The 16,630-nt window shown below is 60.2% G+C and overlaps 7 protein-coding genes across 7 annotated transcripts; 6 read left to right on the top strand and 1 right to left on the bottom strand.

Annotated features, from left to right (window-relative positions):
• Nucleotides 1–295: 295 nt before the first annotated feature.
• Nucleotides 296–2,694, top strand: BDZ90DRAFT_271006 (putative VAC8-vacuolar membrane protein required for the cytoplasm-to-vacuole targeting; the record flags this gene model as incomplete). Its single annotated transcript, XM_025508755.1, has 3 exons — nucleotides 296–407; nucleotides 509–1,445; nucleotides 1,540–2,694. 3 exons carry the CDS (start codon nucleotides 296–298, stop codon nucleotides 2,201–2,203), a joined length of 1,713 nt encoding a protein of 570 aa, XP_025363295.1. The 3' UTR covers nucleotides 2,204–2,694.
• Nucleotides 2,695–3,360: 666 nt separating this feature from the next.
• Nucleotides 3,361–4,257, bottom strand: BDZ90DRAFT_154967 (hypothetical protein). The gene has a single exon (XM_025503568.1). It carries the CDS (start codon nucleotides 4,168–4,170, stop codon nucleotides 3,688–3,690), a length of 483 nt encoding a protein of 160 aa, XP_025363294.1. The 5' UTR covers nucleotides 4,171–4,257; the 3' UTR covers nucleotides 3,361–3,687.
• A 103-nt stretch (nucleotides 4,258–4,360) lies between these two features.
• Nucleotides 4,361–7,006, top strand: BDZ90DRAFT_279022 (hypothetical protein). Its single transcript, XM_025509142.1, has 2 exons — nucleotides 4,361–4,848; nucleotides 4,922–7,006. The coding sequence occupies exons 1-2, from the start codon at nucleotides 4,815–4,817 to the stop codon at nucleotides 6,742–6,744; spliced, it is 1,857 nt and encodes a 618-aa protein (XP_025363293.1). The 5' UTR covers nucleotides 4,361–4,814; the 3' UTR covers nucleotides 6,745–7,006.
• Nucleotides 7,007–7,216: 210 nt separating this feature from the next.
• On the top strand, nucleotides 7,217–9,542 carry BDZ90DRAFT_279021 (hypothetical protein; the record flags this gene model as incomplete). The annotated part of the gene is made up of 3 exons (XM_025509141.1): nucleotides 7,217–7,699; nucleotides 7,814–8,257; nucleotides 8,358–9,542. The coding sequence occupies exons 1-3, from the start codon at nucleotides 7,268–7,270 to the stop codon at nucleotides 9,540–9,542; spliced, it is 2,061 nt and encodes a 686-aa protein (XP_025363292.1). The 5' UTR covers nucleotides 7,217–7,267.
• A 298-nt stretch (nucleotides 9,543–9,840) lies between these two features.
• Nucleotides 9,841–10,773, top strand: BDZ90DRAFT_251353 (hypothetical protein; the record flags this gene model as incomplete). The annotated part of the gene is made up of 2 exons (XM_025507730.1): nucleotides 9,841–10,186; nucleotides 10,289–10,773. The coding sequence occupies 2 exons, from the start codon at nucleotides 9,841–9,843 to the stop codon at nucleotides 10,771–10,773; spliced, it is 831 nt and encodes a 276-aa protein (XP_025363291.1).
• A 338-nt stretch (nucleotides 10,774–11,111) lies between these two features.
• On the top strand, nucleotides 11,112–14,962 carry BDZ90DRAFT_154885 (hypothetical protein). The gene is made up of 3 exons (XM_025503567.1): nucleotides 11,112–11,921; nucleotides 12,031–14,445; nucleotides 14,587–14,962. Exons 1-3 carry the CDS (start codon nucleotides 11,229–11,231, stop codon nucleotides 14,866–14,868), a joined length of 3,390 nt encoding a protein of 1,129 aa, XP_025363290.1. The 5' UTR covers nucleotides 11,112–11,228; the 3' UTR covers nucleotides 14,869–14,962.
• Nucleotides 14,963–15,346: 384 nt separating this feature from the next.
• BDZ90DRAFT_231642 (Ctr copper transporter) lies at nucleotides 15,347–16,442 on the top strand. Its single transcript, XM_025505939.1, has 3 exons — nucleotides 15,347–15,477; nucleotides 15,552–15,582; nucleotides 15,660–16,442. The coding sequence occupies exons 1-3, from the start codon at nucleotides 15,427–15,429 to the stop codon at nucleotides 16,325–16,327; spliced, it is 750 nt and encodes a 249-aa protein (XP_025363289.1). The 5' UTR covers nucleotides 15,347–15,426; the 3' UTR covers nucleotides 16,328–16,442.
• The last annotated feature ends 188 nt before the right edge of the window (nucleotides 16,443–16,630 follow it).

Raw genomic sequence — 16,630 nt, 5'->3', positions numbered from 1 at the left:
CCCTGTGGACACGCCAGAGACACTCGAGGCGACGGACGAGCGACGACGACGACGACACTCAACTCGCCTCACTCCGCCCGCACGCCGAGTCGAGGTCGAGATCCGGACTCCTTGTCATCACTATCACCACCACCACCTCACTACTTACCGCCCTCGCCCTCATCGATCAACCAAAGGCGATCAGGCGCGGTAAAGAGGCTTAGCGCAGCGCCATCGCATCGCATAGCGAGCCAGCAGACTCCCACTCCCTCCTCTACCTCCCTCTCTCTGCGCGCCACGATCATCGCGTAACGCAATGGGAGCCATCTGTAGTAGCTGTTGCGGCACATCGCGCAATACGGCCTACGAGCCACTCTTGCTCGACAACGAGCGCGATGCTGTCGCAGACCTGTTGCAATACCTCGAGAGTGCGTGGCGCCAGCAGCAGCAGCAGCAGCAGCATATACTCAAGTGCATGCTTGACTCACACCCCTCACCACTCTCTCTCCACTCACTCGCACACGCACAGATCGCAGCGAAACCAACTTCTTCACGGGCGACCCATTGCGCTCCCTCTCCACCCTCTCCTTCAGCGACAATGTCGACCTGCAACGCAGTGCTGCCCTCGCCTTCGCCGAGATCACAGAAAAGGAGGTTCGCGAGGTAGGTCGCGACACATTGGAGCCCATCATGTTCCTCCTTCAATCCCACGACGTAGAAGTACAACGCGCAGCCAGCGCCGCCCTGGGCAACCTCGCCGTCAACTCGGAGAACAAGCTGCTCATCGTCAAGCTTGGCGGCTTGGAACCCTTGATTCGACAGATGTTGAGCCCCAATGTAGAGGTGCAGTGCAACGCTGTAGGCTGCATCACCAACTTGGCGACACACGACGACAATAAGACAAAGATTGCAAAGTCGGGCGCACTCGTCCCTCTCACCCGCCTCGCCCGATCAAAGGACATGCGCGTACAACGAAACGCCACTGGCGCCTTGCTCAACATGACGCACTCCGACGAGAATCGACAACAACTCGTGAATGCAGGTGCCATCCCTGTCCTCGTCGGCCTCCTCGGATCGAGCGACACAGACGTTCAGTACTACTGTACCACAGCGCTAAGCAACATTGCCGTCGACGCAGCAAATCGCCGCAAGCTCGCACAGGGGGAACCGCGACTTGTGCAGAACCTCATCGGGCTCATGGAGAGCAGCAGCTTGAAGGTGCAATGCCAGGCCGCCCTCGCCTTGCGCAATCTCGCGTCAGATGAGAAGTATCAGATCGAGATTGTGCGATCCAATGGGTTACCCCCTTTGCTCCGCCTGCTTAGGAGCTCCTTCCTCCCTCTCATCCTGAGCGCGGCTGCTTGCGTGAGGAATGTGAGCATCCATCCACTCAATGAGAGCCCGATCATCGATGCGGGTTTCTTGCACCCACTGATCGACCTACTCTCACACGAGGACAACGAGGAGTAAGTGTCGGGCCCTCGCGATTCTACCATCCCCCTCTGTTTGATGATCGCTTATCGCCCGCCCCCTCCCTCCCCCACGCTCGCGCCCACGCAGGATCCAATGCCACTCCATCTCGACACTTCGCAACCTCGCCGCCTCCTCCGAACGCAACAAGACGGCAATAGTCGAAGCCGGAGCAGTAGAACGCATAAAGGATCTCGTCCTCTCCGTCCCCCTCTCCGTCCAATCAGAAATGACGGCCTGTCTCGCCGTCCTCGCCCTCAGCGATGACCTAAAACCTCAACTCCTCGAAATGGGAATCTGCCACGTCTTGATCCCCCTAACTGCCTCTCCCTCCGTGGAGGTGCAGGGCAATTCGGCGGCCGCTTTGGGGAATCTGAGCAGTAAGAGTGAGGACTATACGGCTTTCAATGAGGTTTGGGCTCAACCGGAGGGTGGGTTGGAGGGGTACTTGAGGCGTTTCTTGGAGAGTGGGGATACGACTTTCCAGCACATCGCAGTGTGGACCGTCGTACAGCTGCTGGAGAGTGGGGACGCTACGCTCGAGGGTCATATCAGGGCTAGTGAGCAGCTCCTCCCGCTTATTAGGCAGTTGGGCGAGCAAGGGGGCGCCGCGAGTGGTGGAGCGGATGGAGGTGAGGGGAGGAGTGAGACGAGTGGTGTCGGGGAAGGGGAGGGAGAGGGTTCTGAGGGAGGGGACGCAGAGGGGGAGATTGAGAGTCTCGCCAAGAGGATTAGTGAGTTGTTGGAGGCTTGATGGCGCGTGGGCGATCCGGCAAGGAGGAGGAAGGAGGGGAGGCGACGACTACATTCACCCTTACTTTTCGTTTCGTTACGTTCGAGCCCGAGCCTACGAGTACGAGCCCGACTACGAGCCCGAGCCCTTACGAGCTTTGCTTTTCGATATGACATCTTCCTTGATATCCACTGCGATGCGATCTGGCGTGGCCGTGGCCGATCGCACATGTCAGGCGAGGCGAGGCGAGATTCGGGTCATGTATTGTGAGGCCAGCTAAACAGGTACATAGCATGGTCGGATCTCTGCTCGCTTCGATGTTACTCGTAGGTCATTCGCCATCTCTTGGCCCTCCTCGCCACTCTCTCCAAGGCTCGCAAGATACGCTGGCCGGGCCGGGCGAGGCAGCCTAGGCTGGGCTGGGCTGGGCTGGGCCGTACCGTGCCATGTCGTAGACGACCGTGCGGTACCGTCTAGCGCCCCTATCGAAGCTCGACGACCGATCACCCTCTCGCATCCTGTTGATCCGGACAAATGATTACAATTCTTCGTCGTCGTCGTAGAAAAGGCCCGCAGCCACGCAGCGGCTGAGCGGTGAGAAGGGATCAAAGCGATGGATGGGCTGCAAGCCTTGCGGCGGTGAGCCTACCTATCGCAGCGGGCGAACGCCACGTCCGGCGAGCCTTTTCCATGCCATGCCGTGCGAACGATCGCACGCAGGGCGGCCGGCGGGGCAGGCAGGTACCGCCTCTCGTGTGTGCATAGAAGCAGAAGTCGTTAAAGAAGGGAGCCGCGGGTCATCACACTCGAGACGTGATGGTAAAGGCGGCCCGCGGCCCTTCTCAGCGTGAAGCCCGCGTGGCGTGGCGGGGCCAATATGCGGCGCGGCGAGATCAGCGAGTCGGACTCGCGCTCTCCCACGCCAGGTTGACAGGCGGGCGGGCGGAGGGAGGGTCGGGGCTGTCAATCAATCACTCACGCCTCACTCGCGCCTCGTAGCAAGAATGGTACGGTACGACTACCCCACCCATCCACTCATCCATCCATCCACCTACCTATCGGCTGCCGGCCGTCGATCCTCAGCAGGAGAGAGAGAGTGCGGCAAAGCAAAGCAAGGCAGAGCAAATCAGAGCCACCGCCGGCCATTGCTCGATGGTGGGGAAGACGAGGCAAATCGGACACCAAAGGCACATTAGCCTAGCGAGAGCAATGGAGCTTAAGTCTCCATGAATTGACCTCGCGATGCGTACGAACCGGTCGCGATTGGCGACACGACAAGCTTGTCTTGACGTCAAGCCGGGTGGTCCTGATAGAGTGCTGTGACCTTTTTCTTTTCTTGGAAGTCGCACCACCCGACCGGCCTGTCAGATTGCCGTCCTCATAGGGCTGGAGCCCAAATGACGATGGATCGATGTGGGACGAGGCCTCGCTTGGATGAACGACTTGAATGATGTTGAGGCTGTCTGTCCGTCCGTTCAGCCACTTGCTCCAGGCGAGGCCTTGAGCTAGACGCGGATGCGAGAGTGAGAGTGAGTGAGTGGGATGAGCCGTTGCGGCGTCGAAAGCGTCGAGTGTCGAGCGTCGAGCGTCGAGGCAGGGAAGGCAGCAAGAATCTGTTCAAGGCACCACGAGGGATGCAATGCAACGCAGTCAACGCCGTCGCTATTGGAGGTGCTTGCCTGGTGCTGACAGCGGCTGGCCAGCTTGGCATGAGCATCCAAGCTGCGTGTGCGTGGGCATGGTGCTCGATGCTCGAACTTGCTGCAAGCACAAGAGGTTCCAGCCACTGGTGCGCACGAGAGAGAGCGCCGTGCGTGCAAGTGAAGCTTCATTGAGCAATCCATGACCGGAACATGTCCTGTCCTGTCCTTGTCCATCTCGGTCAGTCTTTTTGCGTCTCGCGGTTGTCCGCCGTCAGTCGGCCTGTCATGGCTCCTGGTGCTGCTCGGTGTCTGCAGACGCACACGCACACGCACAAGCACACGCATGCTAATATTGCCGGTGGCGCGGTAGGGCGCCGGCTGTGGGCAGGCCTCAGGCAGGTGCCTGAACGAGTAGTGAGCTCTATGCGTGCGCGAGCTGCGTGCGTGAGAGTGCAGTCCAGACACTCCGCCTCGGCCCTGTCATTATTGTCGTCGTCGCCGCGCCGACCGCCCTGCCCTTTGGAACAGCGCCCGGCTTTCCCGAGGACAATCCTCCGGCTACTCTGTCTCTGGCGGCTCACGCAGAGGTGCCCTTTGAAATAAGGCTACGCTGGACGATGCGCGACGATGCTTCATAGGCCTGAAGGCTGTTATTGCTGAGCAACCCCAAGTCAAGGTCGTGGCAAGGTTCGTCCTCATCTCTCTCTCTTCTCCACCATCACCATCTCCACGCTTTCGTTCAATGGCATCTGCCTAGACGTTGCACGGAACCAACGGTCAGCCATCGATCTCACTCAAATATCGGAGATCTTTTCTCTGCACCCGCTTTCAATCAACCACCGCGTAGCGCCCGCACCCGCACCCGCGCCCGCAATTCGATCCCGGTGGACGGGTCCTCGCACATCTTCGACCGGAGCCAAAGTGGCCTCGACCCGCTACCCTGCGTACACCGCCGTAGACTTTCTGTCCTCTTCACCACCACCGCCGCCATGACCGACTTTGCCATGCCCTGCCATGGAGTTAGTGAGTAGAGCATGCTGTGCGTACCTCGCCTCGTCTTACTAACCACCCGCATCACGCTCACACACCCTCGTAGTGGCTGAATTCTCCAAGCCTCAACCGCAAACAGCCTCGCGAGCCTTAATGGGGTATCTTCGTCCCTCCTCCCCCGCGCAACGCTTCGACGCAGAAGCAAGCGACTACTTCTCTCCCCGCCCAGCCGGTCCATCACGCTCCTCCGCCGCCTCCTCTTCGGGCGCCACGCCCTCCTGGCACGGCCACGGCCACGGGCAGCGCTCCCGCACCACGTCGGTGGACAACGTCGACGAGCTCTCGAAGCTCATGGAGGATGTCCGCTCCATGACGCGCGGCTCTGCCTCTCGCTGGCGGCGAGTCGCTACGACGATGCCCCGCTCCCTCTGGAAACCGGAGAGCGATTCGACGTCGTGCGACCACCTCTTCTTGGGGAGTGGGTCGTGCCAAAAGGAGTTTGGTGCTTTCCTCGCCGGGTATCGTCTGCCATCGGGAGCCTCGACGGCAAAGAGTAGTGAGAGCAGCGGCGGCGGGACGACCTCGGCGTTGTGGGGCAGCATCAAGATCAATAGGCGCAATCACTGCTGGAGGTGTGGAAACTGTTTCTGTAACGAACACAGCAAGGAGTTCGCGACGTTGATCCTCGATAGTGAGGATGCGCCGGCGCCAACGCCTCCTCAGGCCGGCGAGGAGCCAGACTACGCCACGGCGGCAGCTGTGCAAGAGCCTACCCTTGCACCCACGCCAGTCGTGCGCTCAGCCTCCGCCTGCCTCTCCCAGTACCTCGCAAGCGAGGCGGCCAAGGCCAGCAACAATGTCGGCCGCACCGGCCCCGCCCCCGCGAGCAGCGCTGTAGGCTCCATCGACTCGGCAGGATCGGCGGGCTCATCCAACCTGTCCGGGAGCAGCAACCTCGCCGAGTCCCTCCGTCACCACGGGGTTGCTCGAACCGGCACCACAAGCCCAGAGATGAGCAGCCACGACGGAGCGTTCCCCTCTGCCTCACTGCACCACAGCATGGACGACATGGATCGTCCCCCCTCGGTTTCCCTCTCCCTGCCCCGCAAGCAAAACGTAGCCGCAGCCCTCGCGGCAGCCATGGCTGGCCCTTCCTCGCGCTTCTCCTCGTCGTCGTCCTCGTCCTCCACTACCACCGACGCCGTCTCCTCCCGCATGACCATCCTAGCCGACGGGCGCTACGTCGTCCGCGAGCGTGTGTGCGCGCGTTGCAGCAATATAGTTGACCAAGCAAAGGCACGCGCCCTGGTCAAGCAGGCAAGACGCGAGGCGGCGATGACAGCCTCGTACGCAGACGACAACTATGCCGCGCAGCAGCAGCAGCCGTATGGGCCGCGTCGCTGTTCTGACCCTGCAGCGAATCGCAGTACGGAGGACGAGGACTATCAGCTCTCCCTACAGCGGCTGTACGAGGACTATCGTCGTGAACGCCGTAAGATGGCGGCTGCCGCGAGGAGCAATTCGGCGGACGCTGTTCCGCAGGTGATGAGGGGGTTCAAACTCGCCCCACCCCCGCCGAGGCGCTATAGGCGTCAGGCTTCGCATCGCAGTATGGATGGGGACGAGTCCAGCGATGAGGAGGAGGATGAGGAGGGGGACAACGCTGCTTCCCGCCTCCACCACCACCACCAGCGCCACCACCACTACGCTTCCCCGCATTACGGCGGCGTTGGTGAATCCGGCGTGCGCACCCCAGGCGGAGGACACGTCAACGTGTGTGCGTACTTTCCCGTCTTCCCCACCAGGGCAGACTTTGAGGATCAACATCAAGTCTTCTCCCCCGCCGCGCCTTTGCCACCTAGGGTGGCTCTACCGCAGTGCGGCATGGGGGGACAGAGGTTGCAGATCGCCCTTGCGAGGTATGGGTGAGCCGCGCGGGAGGAGGAGGGGTGAGAAAGGGGGTGGGGCGTGGTTTGATTTTTTAGATACCCGGTTAGATTGATGGTGAGACGTGGTAGTAGTAGTAGTAGTAGTGACGGTAGACTTTTCGCATTCGCCTCTTGCACGCACACTTCATATGTCTTATATTCTCCTCGTCGTACATTCTCGCACTCGCATCTCGCATCTCGCATCTCGCATCTCGCATCTCACGTACACTTGTTTTACAATACACATTTCAGCATCACCATCCTCGTTTCAATTGCTGGGACCAGCTACGATTCGCAAGCTCCACCGTGACGCTCTCCCTCTCCCTGGCCCTTCGTGTGCGTGCGTGGCTCGGCCTCCCCGCCTGCCCGCCGCGCGCGCGAGAAGAAGTGCTGCCACGTGGTCTTGCGCGGAGAGCGGGAGCGAGAAGACGACGAGGCCGCCCGTCGTTGTTCGAGCTGCTCGCTGCTCGCAGCAACCGCAATCATTGCCTTCCCTCCCTCTCGACATTTCATCCCATCCCACCATGGCATCGACCAACCCGCAGCTGCAGCAGCGCAGCGGCGCTCATCAGCCGTACGGCGGTGAAGCAGGCGACACGTCTCGCCAATACTACTCAGGTCAAGGAGTAGGCTCCGACTCCCTCTCCGACTTTGGCGAGGAGGACGACTTGATTCCTGACTTTCCCACCGCCGCCGCCACCAACACCGCTACTACTACGACTAGCACGACGGCGGACGAGGCTCAGCTGCACGAGGCGCAGCAGCAACAGCAACAGCAGCAGGCCGCAGCCGCGCTGGCTGCCGTGCCTGAGCAGGTGAGGAAGTACATCGTCCTCTTCTGGCAGGCTGTTCAAGGGAACAATCTTGGGGAGATCAGCAGTGCCTATGAGGGGAGCTGGAATAGGTTGACGGAGAAGTTCTATCAGAGGAGCGAGTGGCCCGAGGCTGAGGTTATCGTGAGTAGCCTGTGCGCGGGGCGTGCCCGGCGAGAAGGCAGAGTATATGCTAGTACGCAGTCTGCTGATGACAACGACTTTCCCCTACCCTTTGCGTCTTTCGCTCCACGCCAGGCACCCCTCGTAAATAACGACTCCAAATTCCTCATGCTCTACCGCGAGCTCTGGTTCCGTCACGTGTACTCGCGCCTCTCCCCAGACGGCGAAGATCGCTTCTCCTCGTACGACTCGTACTGTGATTTCTTCAACCACGTACTCAACTCGGACGGTCCAGTCGCCTTGGAGCTGCCCCCGCAGTGGCTGTGGGATATCGTCGACGAGTTCATCTACCAGTTCCAGTCCTACTCGCAGTGGCGCAACCGCGCAGGGAGCAAGACGGAGGATGAGCTGCAATTGCTCCAGGACGGCGGTGTTTGGAGCTCCTACTCCGTCTTGAACGTGCTGTACTCGCTCATTCAGAAGTCGAGGATCACCGAGCAGCTCGTCGCGATGCAGGAGGGGAGAGATCCGGATGAGGTCGCGGGAGAGTTTGGGTCAAAGCCTCTTTACAAGATGCTGGTGAGTGCGCGCAGCCAGCAAGCAGGACTGAGGCCTGTCTCTCCCTCTCTGATCCACAGACTGACCAACGCTCCCCGCCTCTCCTCACTCGCTCGCGCAGGGCTACTTCTCCATCATCGGCCTGCTCCGTGTGCACGTCCTCCTCGGCGACTACACCCTCGCGCTCCAAATGCTCGACCACCTCGACCTAGGCAAAAAGTCGTCTTCCTCGTCGTCGTCGCTCGGCCTCATCAACCGCGTGACTGCCTGCCACGTAACGGCCTACTACTACGTGGGCTTCGCCTACCTAATGCTAGGCCGCTACGCCGACGCCATCAAGAGCTTCACGCACATCCTCGTCTTCACCATGCGGCTTCGACAGTACCACACTCGCTCCTACCAGTACGACCAGATCAACAAGACCGTCGACCGCATGTACGCCCTCCTGGCCATCGCGTGCGCTCTCTGCCCCACGCGCCTGGACGAGAACATTCAGAACACGATGCGAGACAAGTACGGCGAGCAGTACGCTCGCATGTCGCGGGGTGCCGGTGGGGCCATCTCTGGCTCTGGCTCATCGTCCTCCTCCGCCTCCGCCTCGGACCAAGCCAGCGGCACGGAAGCCCTCTCTGCCTTCGAGGAGCTCTTCCTCTATGCCTGCCCAAAGTTCATCACCTCCAACTCGCCCCCTTACCACGACGCCGAGCAGCTCGAGGCCTACGTGCGCCAGCCCAGCATGGGCGACCCTGCGCAACATCAGCTGCGCCTCTTCCTCTCCTCTGCGCGTGCTCAGCTGAGTAATGCTCACATTCGCTCCTTTTTGCGCCTCTTCACCACATTGGGTACGGATAGGCTCGCTTCGTTCCTTGGGGTGGACGAAGAGGAACTTACCGAGACGCTCATGCTGCTCAAGAGCAGTACGCGCTCCCCTGTTTGGGCTAGTGGGGAGGGTAGCCTCCTCGATGGTCCCGGGGTGGAGGTGGTCAACACGAGCGATTTGGACTTTGCCATTGAGGGGAGCATGGTGCATATTCGTGAGAGTAGGGTTGGGAGACGTTATGCTGAGTGGTTTAGGAGGAACAGCGTTAGGATGGCGGATGTGCTGGGGAGTATCCAGGGGAAGGCACTGCCTATCGCTGCTCCTGTGCAGGCGGGCGAGCCGGGCAAGACTGAGCAGCAGCAAGGCAAGACTGGAGGAGCAGCAGCAGCGACCGCGGTCAATGGTACGACGGGCACGGGGAAGCCTGCGTGGGGAGCAGCTGGCGCGAGGACTGCACCGACGGCTGCGGCTGCCGCGGCTCAGTAGGTGGATGTGAGGTGTAAAATGGGGGGCGGTAGCGAGCGTGACAATGTGATACAGATTTGTGAGAACGAATGCCTGCGCATGATAAGCATGAGGGCTTGACTGAGTGCATCTGAGCGAAGCAGTGAGTACGAGCGAGCACGCTGCCTCGCCCGCCTCTGGCTGCCGGCTCGCCACGTGGCTCCAGGCGGACAGGCGGCGCTTCGGTCAGCGAACGAGACAGGCTGAGCGATGTTCACTCGCCTCGGCTCTCATCTCATCTCATCTCATCTCACCTCATCTCCCCCACTTCGCAACCATCATGTCCGCCCTCCCCTCCCTCCTGAACCGCCTAGCCGTCCCCCTCGGTGTAGGCTTCGTAGCCCTCCAACCCGCCATCTACGACGTCGATGGTGGTAAACGAGTCGTCATATTCGACCGTTTCTCCGGAGTACGCGATACGGTTGTGGGAGAGGGGACTCACTTGCTCATGCCGGGGATTCAGAGAGCCATCCCTATGGATATTCGAGTTAGGCCTAGGACGATCACTACGCAGACGGGAAGTAAGGATTTGCAACAGGTCAGCCTCACGTTGAGGGTGTTGAGTAGGCCGGATGTGAAGGCTTTGCCTAGGATCTATAGCAACTATGGGTTGGATTATGATGAGCGTGAGTTAGCGAACACGAGAGGGCAAGGTTGCTCAGCAATGTAGTCTTGAGCGTACCTGACACCTATCCTTTCCCCCTCCTCCTCCGCGTCGCCCACACCAGGTATTCTCCCCAGTATCGCCAACGAGGTCCTCAAATCCGTCGTAGCTCAATTCGACGCCTCTGAACTCATCACTTCACGCGAAGTGGCCTCATCTCAAATTCGTACTCAACTCGTAGCTCGAGCCAGCGAGTTCGGTATCCTTTTGGAGGACCTGGCTTTGACCCACCTCACCTTTGGCAGCGAGTTCACCCGCGCCGTAGAGCGTAAACAGATTGCTCAACAGGAGGCGGAGAGGGCTCGATTTGTTGTAGAACAAGCAGAACAGGAACGTCAAGCTGCAGTGGTTAGGGCTGAGGGAGAGGCGGAGGCTGCTGCGCTTATTAGTAAGGCATTGAGTAGTGCAGGGGATGGGTTGTTGACGTTGAGGAGGATCGAGACGGCTAGGAGTGTGGCACAGGAGCTTGCTCAGAGTAGGAACGTCACGTACCTTCCGCATGGGGGGTCGAGTGTATTGCTAAACATGCAGGGTCAGGGGGGACAGTAGGTGGGGAGTGTAAGGGGTGAGGAGCGAGGGGAGATGGGGAGTGGCGAAGGAGGAGAGGAGAATCTCAATGGCATCTATTTCACCGCTAACTTGCAGCGAGGAGTGGGAGAGGTGGGGGCTTTCTCGTAGCTGACTATATGCTATGCGTGCGTCTGTTCGTAGCCTCCTTGATCGAGAGCTCCCTCTGCCTCGCTCATCGATGCCCTGCTGCTCGGCGTTGCCTTTGCTGTTGCCAAACGCGAGCCAACGCGGCTCTCCGCCCTAGTCTCCACTTTGAGCCTCAATCAGGGCGGACTGAGGCCTGAGGCTGAGCCCTGAGCCGCCTTTACTGCGTTTCACGCTTCACGCTTGACGCTTAACGTTTTCCTCTCCTGAACTCGATTGCTCCCCGTCCACGATCAACCAATCCCTCCTTTCCCCCCTCCCCACTCTTCTCGCCCCGGGTTTTCCCACCCATGGCCACCAGCGAAAACCTCAAAGATGCGGCAGGGAATGCGGACCCTTCCCCGCCCTCACTCCCGGGCACCGGCACCTCTTCCCCAGCCCCCACCTCGGCAGGCAACGCCCGTCGTCAAGCCTTCCTTCGTTCCGCCTCGATCCCTACGCTCGAACAGGCAGCAGCCCCTCGCTTGAAACCGCGATGGTTGTTCGCCGAGGGGAAGGGAAAGGGGTGGGCCACTTTTGGTTTGGGGGATTCGGGGAGGATTGAGAAGGGGTGGGGGGAATGGAGGGGGGAGGTTAGAGAGGGGAAGGTAGAGGCTGAGCATGAGCAAGAGCAAGAGGGCAAGGGAGAGAAGGAGGGGCAGAACCACTTCGATCTCCCACCTGCTGATCCTACTCAACCACTTCCCTCCTGGCGCGTCCCTGTGGGGGAAGATCGATTATTCGAAGTAGACGTCCGCTCCTCACCCCCCTCCTCTTCCTCCTCCTCCTTCTCGCCCACCACGCCGGGCATGCACCCCGTCTTCTGGCGTGGACCGCGAGTCGAGGTACGGAGGGGCGAATGGTTCTTCGAGTCCAGTAGGTTGGCACCTTGCCCCGCCGAACTGTCTAGGGAGCTAGAGGAGCATTACGCCAAGATAGGGCCTTGGACGAGCGCGTATGCGGATGAGTTGAAGGCTAGCGCCAGTATTGGGGCAGAGGGCGAGGTGAGTGTGCGAGCTCAAGTAGAGGAGCTGGATGTATGCTACTCTGCGCCGCTTCAATGCTGACAGGCGAACTCACCCCCCACCGCGACTGCTGTGGTGTCATACGCAGGAGAAGCTCATCTGTCGCCTCACCACCCTCAAGAGCAGCTATGTCATCTTCTCCGGCTCGCACTTGGCCCGCATCTATACCGAGGGCATGTCTACCCGCCTCGCCAAGACGTTGCTCACCGCATGGGCGGGGGAGCACGGTGGTGGGACAGTCGTTGTGCGAGGGTATGATCAGGTACAGAAGTTGCTCAAGGCTAGGAGGGGGGATGTGAGTAGTGGTGGAAGTGGGAAGAAGCAAAAGGGGAAGCACAACCGAGGAGGGGCAGGGACGGGAGAGGCTTCTCAGACTTCGACGCCTGTCAAGGGGAGCAAGGCGCTCGAGGGGGGTGAGCAGCAGCAGCAGGGAGAGAAGACGGAGACAGATGAGGGGGCGGCGGCCAAGGCGGGACGGGAGAGCTCCGATACCCAGCAGTCATCGACGGACATCTGGACGTCCCTCACCTCCAAGTTCAACTCGTGGTCCTCCACCACCAAGGCCCAACAAGACGCCGTAGCCGCTTCGTTCAAAGAGGCTCAGCGGCATACGCAAGACCTTCCCCCTGCCGACCGCGACTCCGAGGTGGACGTAACCTCCGACGATTCGGACGACGAGGAAGCCCACGAGCTAGCCTTGGAACGCGAGGCCGAGAGCGAGGAAGTGGAGCTCGTCTTCTGCTGGCACGGCATAGGCCAGAAGTTGGCCGAGGAATGGAAGTCCCTCGAGTTTAGCCTCGCGGTCAATTCCTTCAAGTCTCTTCTGCGCAAACGTGCACACGCGCCTCCTCCAGCCCATGTAGGTGGGGAAGGCATGGCTAAGTTGACGAGGGGGAAGAGATTAGTCCTCGTGCCCATTGATTGGAGGACGACGTTGAATGATTTCAAGCCGGGGAGACGCGGCGGCGGTGGGCAAGAAGGCGAGGGTGAGGAAGAAGAGGAAGAGGGGGAGCCACCACAGCTGGAGGACATCTTTGGTCCCCCTTCCTCCATCCCTCTCGCTCGACAGATCACCAAGAACCTACTCCTGGATATACCCCTCTACCTCTCCCACCACAAGGCCGAAGTCCTCCGACGCTGCATCGCAGCAACTAATCGAGCTTATGCCCTTTTCCTACAGCGTAACCCTGGCTTCAATCCTTCCTCCTCGACCAAGAAGAAGGGGGGGAAAGTCTCCCTTATCTGCCATTCACTCGGCTGCGCAATTGCCGTTGATGTGCTTAGTGCGCAGCCCAGCACAGTAGGGGAGGGTAAGCGCGGGCTGGAAGAGATTACGACGTGCAAACACCTCGCATTCGATGTACGCAATCTCTACTTTTGTGGATCACCCGCTGCCCTTTTCTTCTACTTGGAGTCGAGACAGCTAGGTGCACGGCGTAGGCACGGGCGCGGGCGCGGGCACGACGCTCCCGATGAGGGGGAGGGTAAGCCCTCCTCTTCCTCCTCCTCCTCGCTAGATCGCCCCACTTGGGGATCTCTCCCCGTCTCCTCGATCTGGAACGTACTCCACTCCACGGACCCGATTGGCACGCATCTCAACGGGTGCGTGGATCGTCACTACGCCCGTGAGCGCGCTGGACCTGTACAAGTGGATAGGGTGGTGGAGGCCATATTGGGCGGACTGAAAGGGGCCAAGACGGTGGCGTCAAGTAGAGTGAACAGGGGGGAGAAGGCGGGAGCAGGAGGAGGAAGAGAAGGGCCATCGGGGTCGAGCGGATTTTTTGCGAGTTGGGGAAGAACAACAGAAAGTAGTACTGCCGTGGCTGCGCAGGACAAGGCGGCGAGTGGGGCTTCGAGCCCTACTACCCCTCCTGCCGACCTGGGCGAGGTGCCCACCAACAAGAAGGCGAAGCGCAAGAGTGGTGCCTCTGGCCTGCTGAGCAAAGGCAAGGACGGGCTTGGTCTAGATGCAGTTACGACCGCGACGGCCTCACTCAAGGCGCAGCAGTGGGCTGCCAAGTTTGCTCAGAGTAAGCTGACCGGCACGACGACGACGACGACGGCTCAGGCTCAACCTGCTGCTGCTGCTGGTAGCGAGGGTGGGGAAGAGGCTACGCCTGGGCCAAGTGATCCAACAGAGGTGGAGCACGCGGGCAAGACGTCCTACCCTCCCCCTCCAGTACCGGCACCTGTTGAAGCGGACGCGCAGCTGGCTGAGGAGATGGAGGAGGCCATGCAAGACGCCAAACCGCAGGCGGAGGACAAGACCAAGCCCGGGTTGGCTGGTGATGATGCCACGAAGCCCGAAGTCGAAGAAGAAGAGGCCGAGACGATTGCGCAACATCGAGCAAAGGAGCGCGACGAGGGCAGGGAGGAGGAGGGAAAGGCTACTACCGCACGCGATACCGGAGAGGACCACGAAGACGAGCACAAATTGAGCGCAACTAGACGAGAGAGGGCGCATGATCGTTTTCTCGCTCTGAACCCGCTTGGTCGGATTGATGTAAGTACCCTCTATCCTCCATCTCTCCCCCTCTCCCTCCCTCAGGCGCGCTTCTCCCAACTCGACTGTATCCTCGAAGATGAAGAGTGAGGCTGACCCTCCCACCCCACCTTCTCCCCGCACCCACGCCGACGCCAACAGTACATCCTGCCAAAACCTGCCCCCTCTCTGCTGGTGCCCGCAGCCATGCTCGAGTACGTGCAGATGTTGCAAGCCCACGCCGGGTATTGGAGCTCTGAGGCTTTTGCTGATTTCGTCTTGGCCACTAGCGCGATATGTGATGACGACGGGGGCGGGATAGATGGAGGTGGAGATGGAGAGGAGGGAGAGAGGGGGAATGGGAAGGGAGCCCCGACTTGGGGTGAGGTGAGGGGGAGATTGTTTGGGGATGAGGATTCGAAGGGTGAAGGCAAGGGGGAGTGAGATGATACCAGGATTCCGCTAGAAACGACTCGCGACGACGAATGTAATGTAGATAAAACTCGCCATGACGGAACCTTCTTGGACAACGAAGGGCAATTGAGCATCGAGCAGTCAGCGCACCGCAACCGTGGCGCCTCGGGGCCTTCCCCCTTGGAAACGGTGCCTTTTCACGGCTTGGCGGCACCTCTCAGTACTCACGGAGCCTTTCTGGACCCCCCTCTGCTGCGTTCAGTCGGCAGCATTCTCGTAGCCTTTTCGTCCCCCCTTCAACTTCGCCTCGCACAAATCCCATGGCCCTCGTGGCCTTTCCTCGCCGCTCTCGCTTCAATGCAGCTTGGAGCGCTCGCTCGGACCCTTCGCGTTCCCGGCCAACGAATGCCACGTGGCCATTTTGGGGGCGCCTCGGAGACTTTCTCGGGTGGGCGGGGTTCGAGACTTGAGATGTCGAGATTAAGAGACAGAGGGCTTGACCATCTCTATCCTTGACCTCTGTCATCATCACCACCACCACCACCACCACCACCACCACCACTTCTGCCTTCACACTAGTCGTTGAATATGGACATGGGACACGGTATGCACATGGGGAGCGGGGACTGTAAGGTGTCGGTGGGTATCTCAACGTGCCAGAAGCAACGCAGAGGCAGGGAAGGCTTGAGCTGACCGTTCTCCTCCGCTCGTAGATGCTCTGGAATTGGTACACCATCGATGCTTGTGAGACGACGCATCCTAATGCTCATCATCACGTCCCTCTCGCTGATCATCCCGTCTCGCTCTCACGGCATGCGCAGGCTTCCTCGCCTCGTCCTGGCACGTCACCACCCGCGGGGCATTTGCCGCCTCATGCATAGGTGTGGCCCTCCTCGCCGTCTGTCTGGAGCTCTTTCGCCGACTGGGAAGGGAGTACGACGAGCTCATCTCGCGCCAGTACCAAGCTGCTGCCGCTGTCGCCCGAGCTCCGTCGGCCGCGATCTGGAAGAATGGGCGACCGAGACAGACGGTCGAGAGCAGTGGCAGCTCCATCAAGTCTAACGGCTCCAATTCTAGTCGTGAAGCTATCCAGACTTTGGCAGGGAATGCGGACTGTTGTGCTGTACCTTCTTGCTCGCAGCAAACGCCATCATCTAGCTCCACTACCCCTGCGACGCAACAGCAGCAGCACGACGCCGAGGGTCATCCTGGCCAATCGTCTCGCACCTACACCTACCGTGTCACTCCACTGCAGCAACTGATCCGCGCCCTACTCCACGCCGTCACCTTCGGCTTGGCCTACATTATCATGCTCCTCGCCATGTACTTCAACGGGTACATTATCCTCAGTATAATCATTGGGAGCGGGGTGGGCAAATTCCTTTGTGATTGGATGGTGGTGCGTATTACGGTTGGGGGGGAGGCAGAGATGGTGCAGAGCGCAAAGGGTACGCTGGGAAAGGATGAGTTGACTGTTTGTTGTGGGTGAGGGGCGTGGGAGCCGCCCAATTTCTGTTGTTCTTGTCATCGATCGAGAGTAGAGTAGATTCGGAGGGCCCTTCTCAATACCAGATCTCACCGCTCAACTATCTCTCTACGCCTCCTCTCATCGTGTCGTGTCTGGACACCCGCCCGCCCTCTGCCCGCCGCTTTGGCCCGATCGATGTTGTCGGTCTGACCGCCTCGCTCGCAGAGACGAAAAAGGCTCCGAGTGAAGGAAGCGACACGCTCGCAGACCAGCGCAGCGCCAGGGCGGCGCTAGGGCGGCTTCGGCGTGTTCCTCACGGAGGTC

The sequence above is a fragment of the Jaminaea rosea genome, assembly GCF_003144245.1.
Source record: "Jaminaea rosea strain MCA 5214 unplaced genomic scaffold BDZ90scaffold_4, whole genome shotgun sequence".
NCBI lineage: Eukaryota > Fungi > Basidiomycota > Exobasidiomycetes > Microstromatales > Jaminaea > Jaminaea rosea.
This window is presented reverse-complemented; position numbering and strand designations above follow the sequence as displayed.

Bases quoted from the DNA above. Each gene is read 5' to 3' on its own strand.
- BDZ90DRAFT_154967 (XM_025503568.1), bottom strand. From the start codon at position 4,170: ATGCGTGTGCTTGTGCGTGTGCGTGTGCGTCTGCAGACACCGAGCAGC.
- BDZ90DRAFT_279022 (XM_025509142.1), top strand. From the start codon at position 4,815: ATGACCGACTTTGCCATGCCCTGCCATGGAGTTA. The intron at 4,849-4,921 runs GTGAGTAGAGCA...ACACCCTCGTAG, and splicing joins CATGCCCTGCCATGGAGTTA to TGGCTGAATTCTCCAAGCCT.
- BDZ90DRAFT_154885 (XM_025503567.1), top strand. From the start codon at position 11,229: ATGGCCACCAGCGAAAACCTCAAAGATGCGGCAGGGAATGCGGACCCT. The intron at 11,922-12,030 runs GTGAGTGTGCGA...TGTCATACGCAG, and splicing joins GTATTGGGGCAGAGGGCGAG to GAGAAGCTCATCTGTCGCCT. The intron at 14,446-14,586 runs GTAAGTACCCTC...CGACGCCAACAG, and splicing joins ACCCGCTTGGTCGGATTGAT to TACATCCTGCCAAAACCTGC.
- BDZ90DRAFT_231642 (XM_025505939.1), top strand. From the start codon at position 15,427: ATGGACATGGGACACGGTATGCACATGGGGAGCGGGGACTGTAAGGTG. The intron at 15,478-15,551 runs GTGGGTATCTCA...CTCCGCTCGTAG, and splicing joins GCGGGGACTGTAAGGTGTCG to ATGCTCTGGAATTGGTACAC. The intron at 15,583-15,659 runs GTGAGACGACGC...CGGCATGCGCAG, and splicing joins TTGGTACACCATCGATGCTT to GCTTCCTCGCCTCGTCCTGG.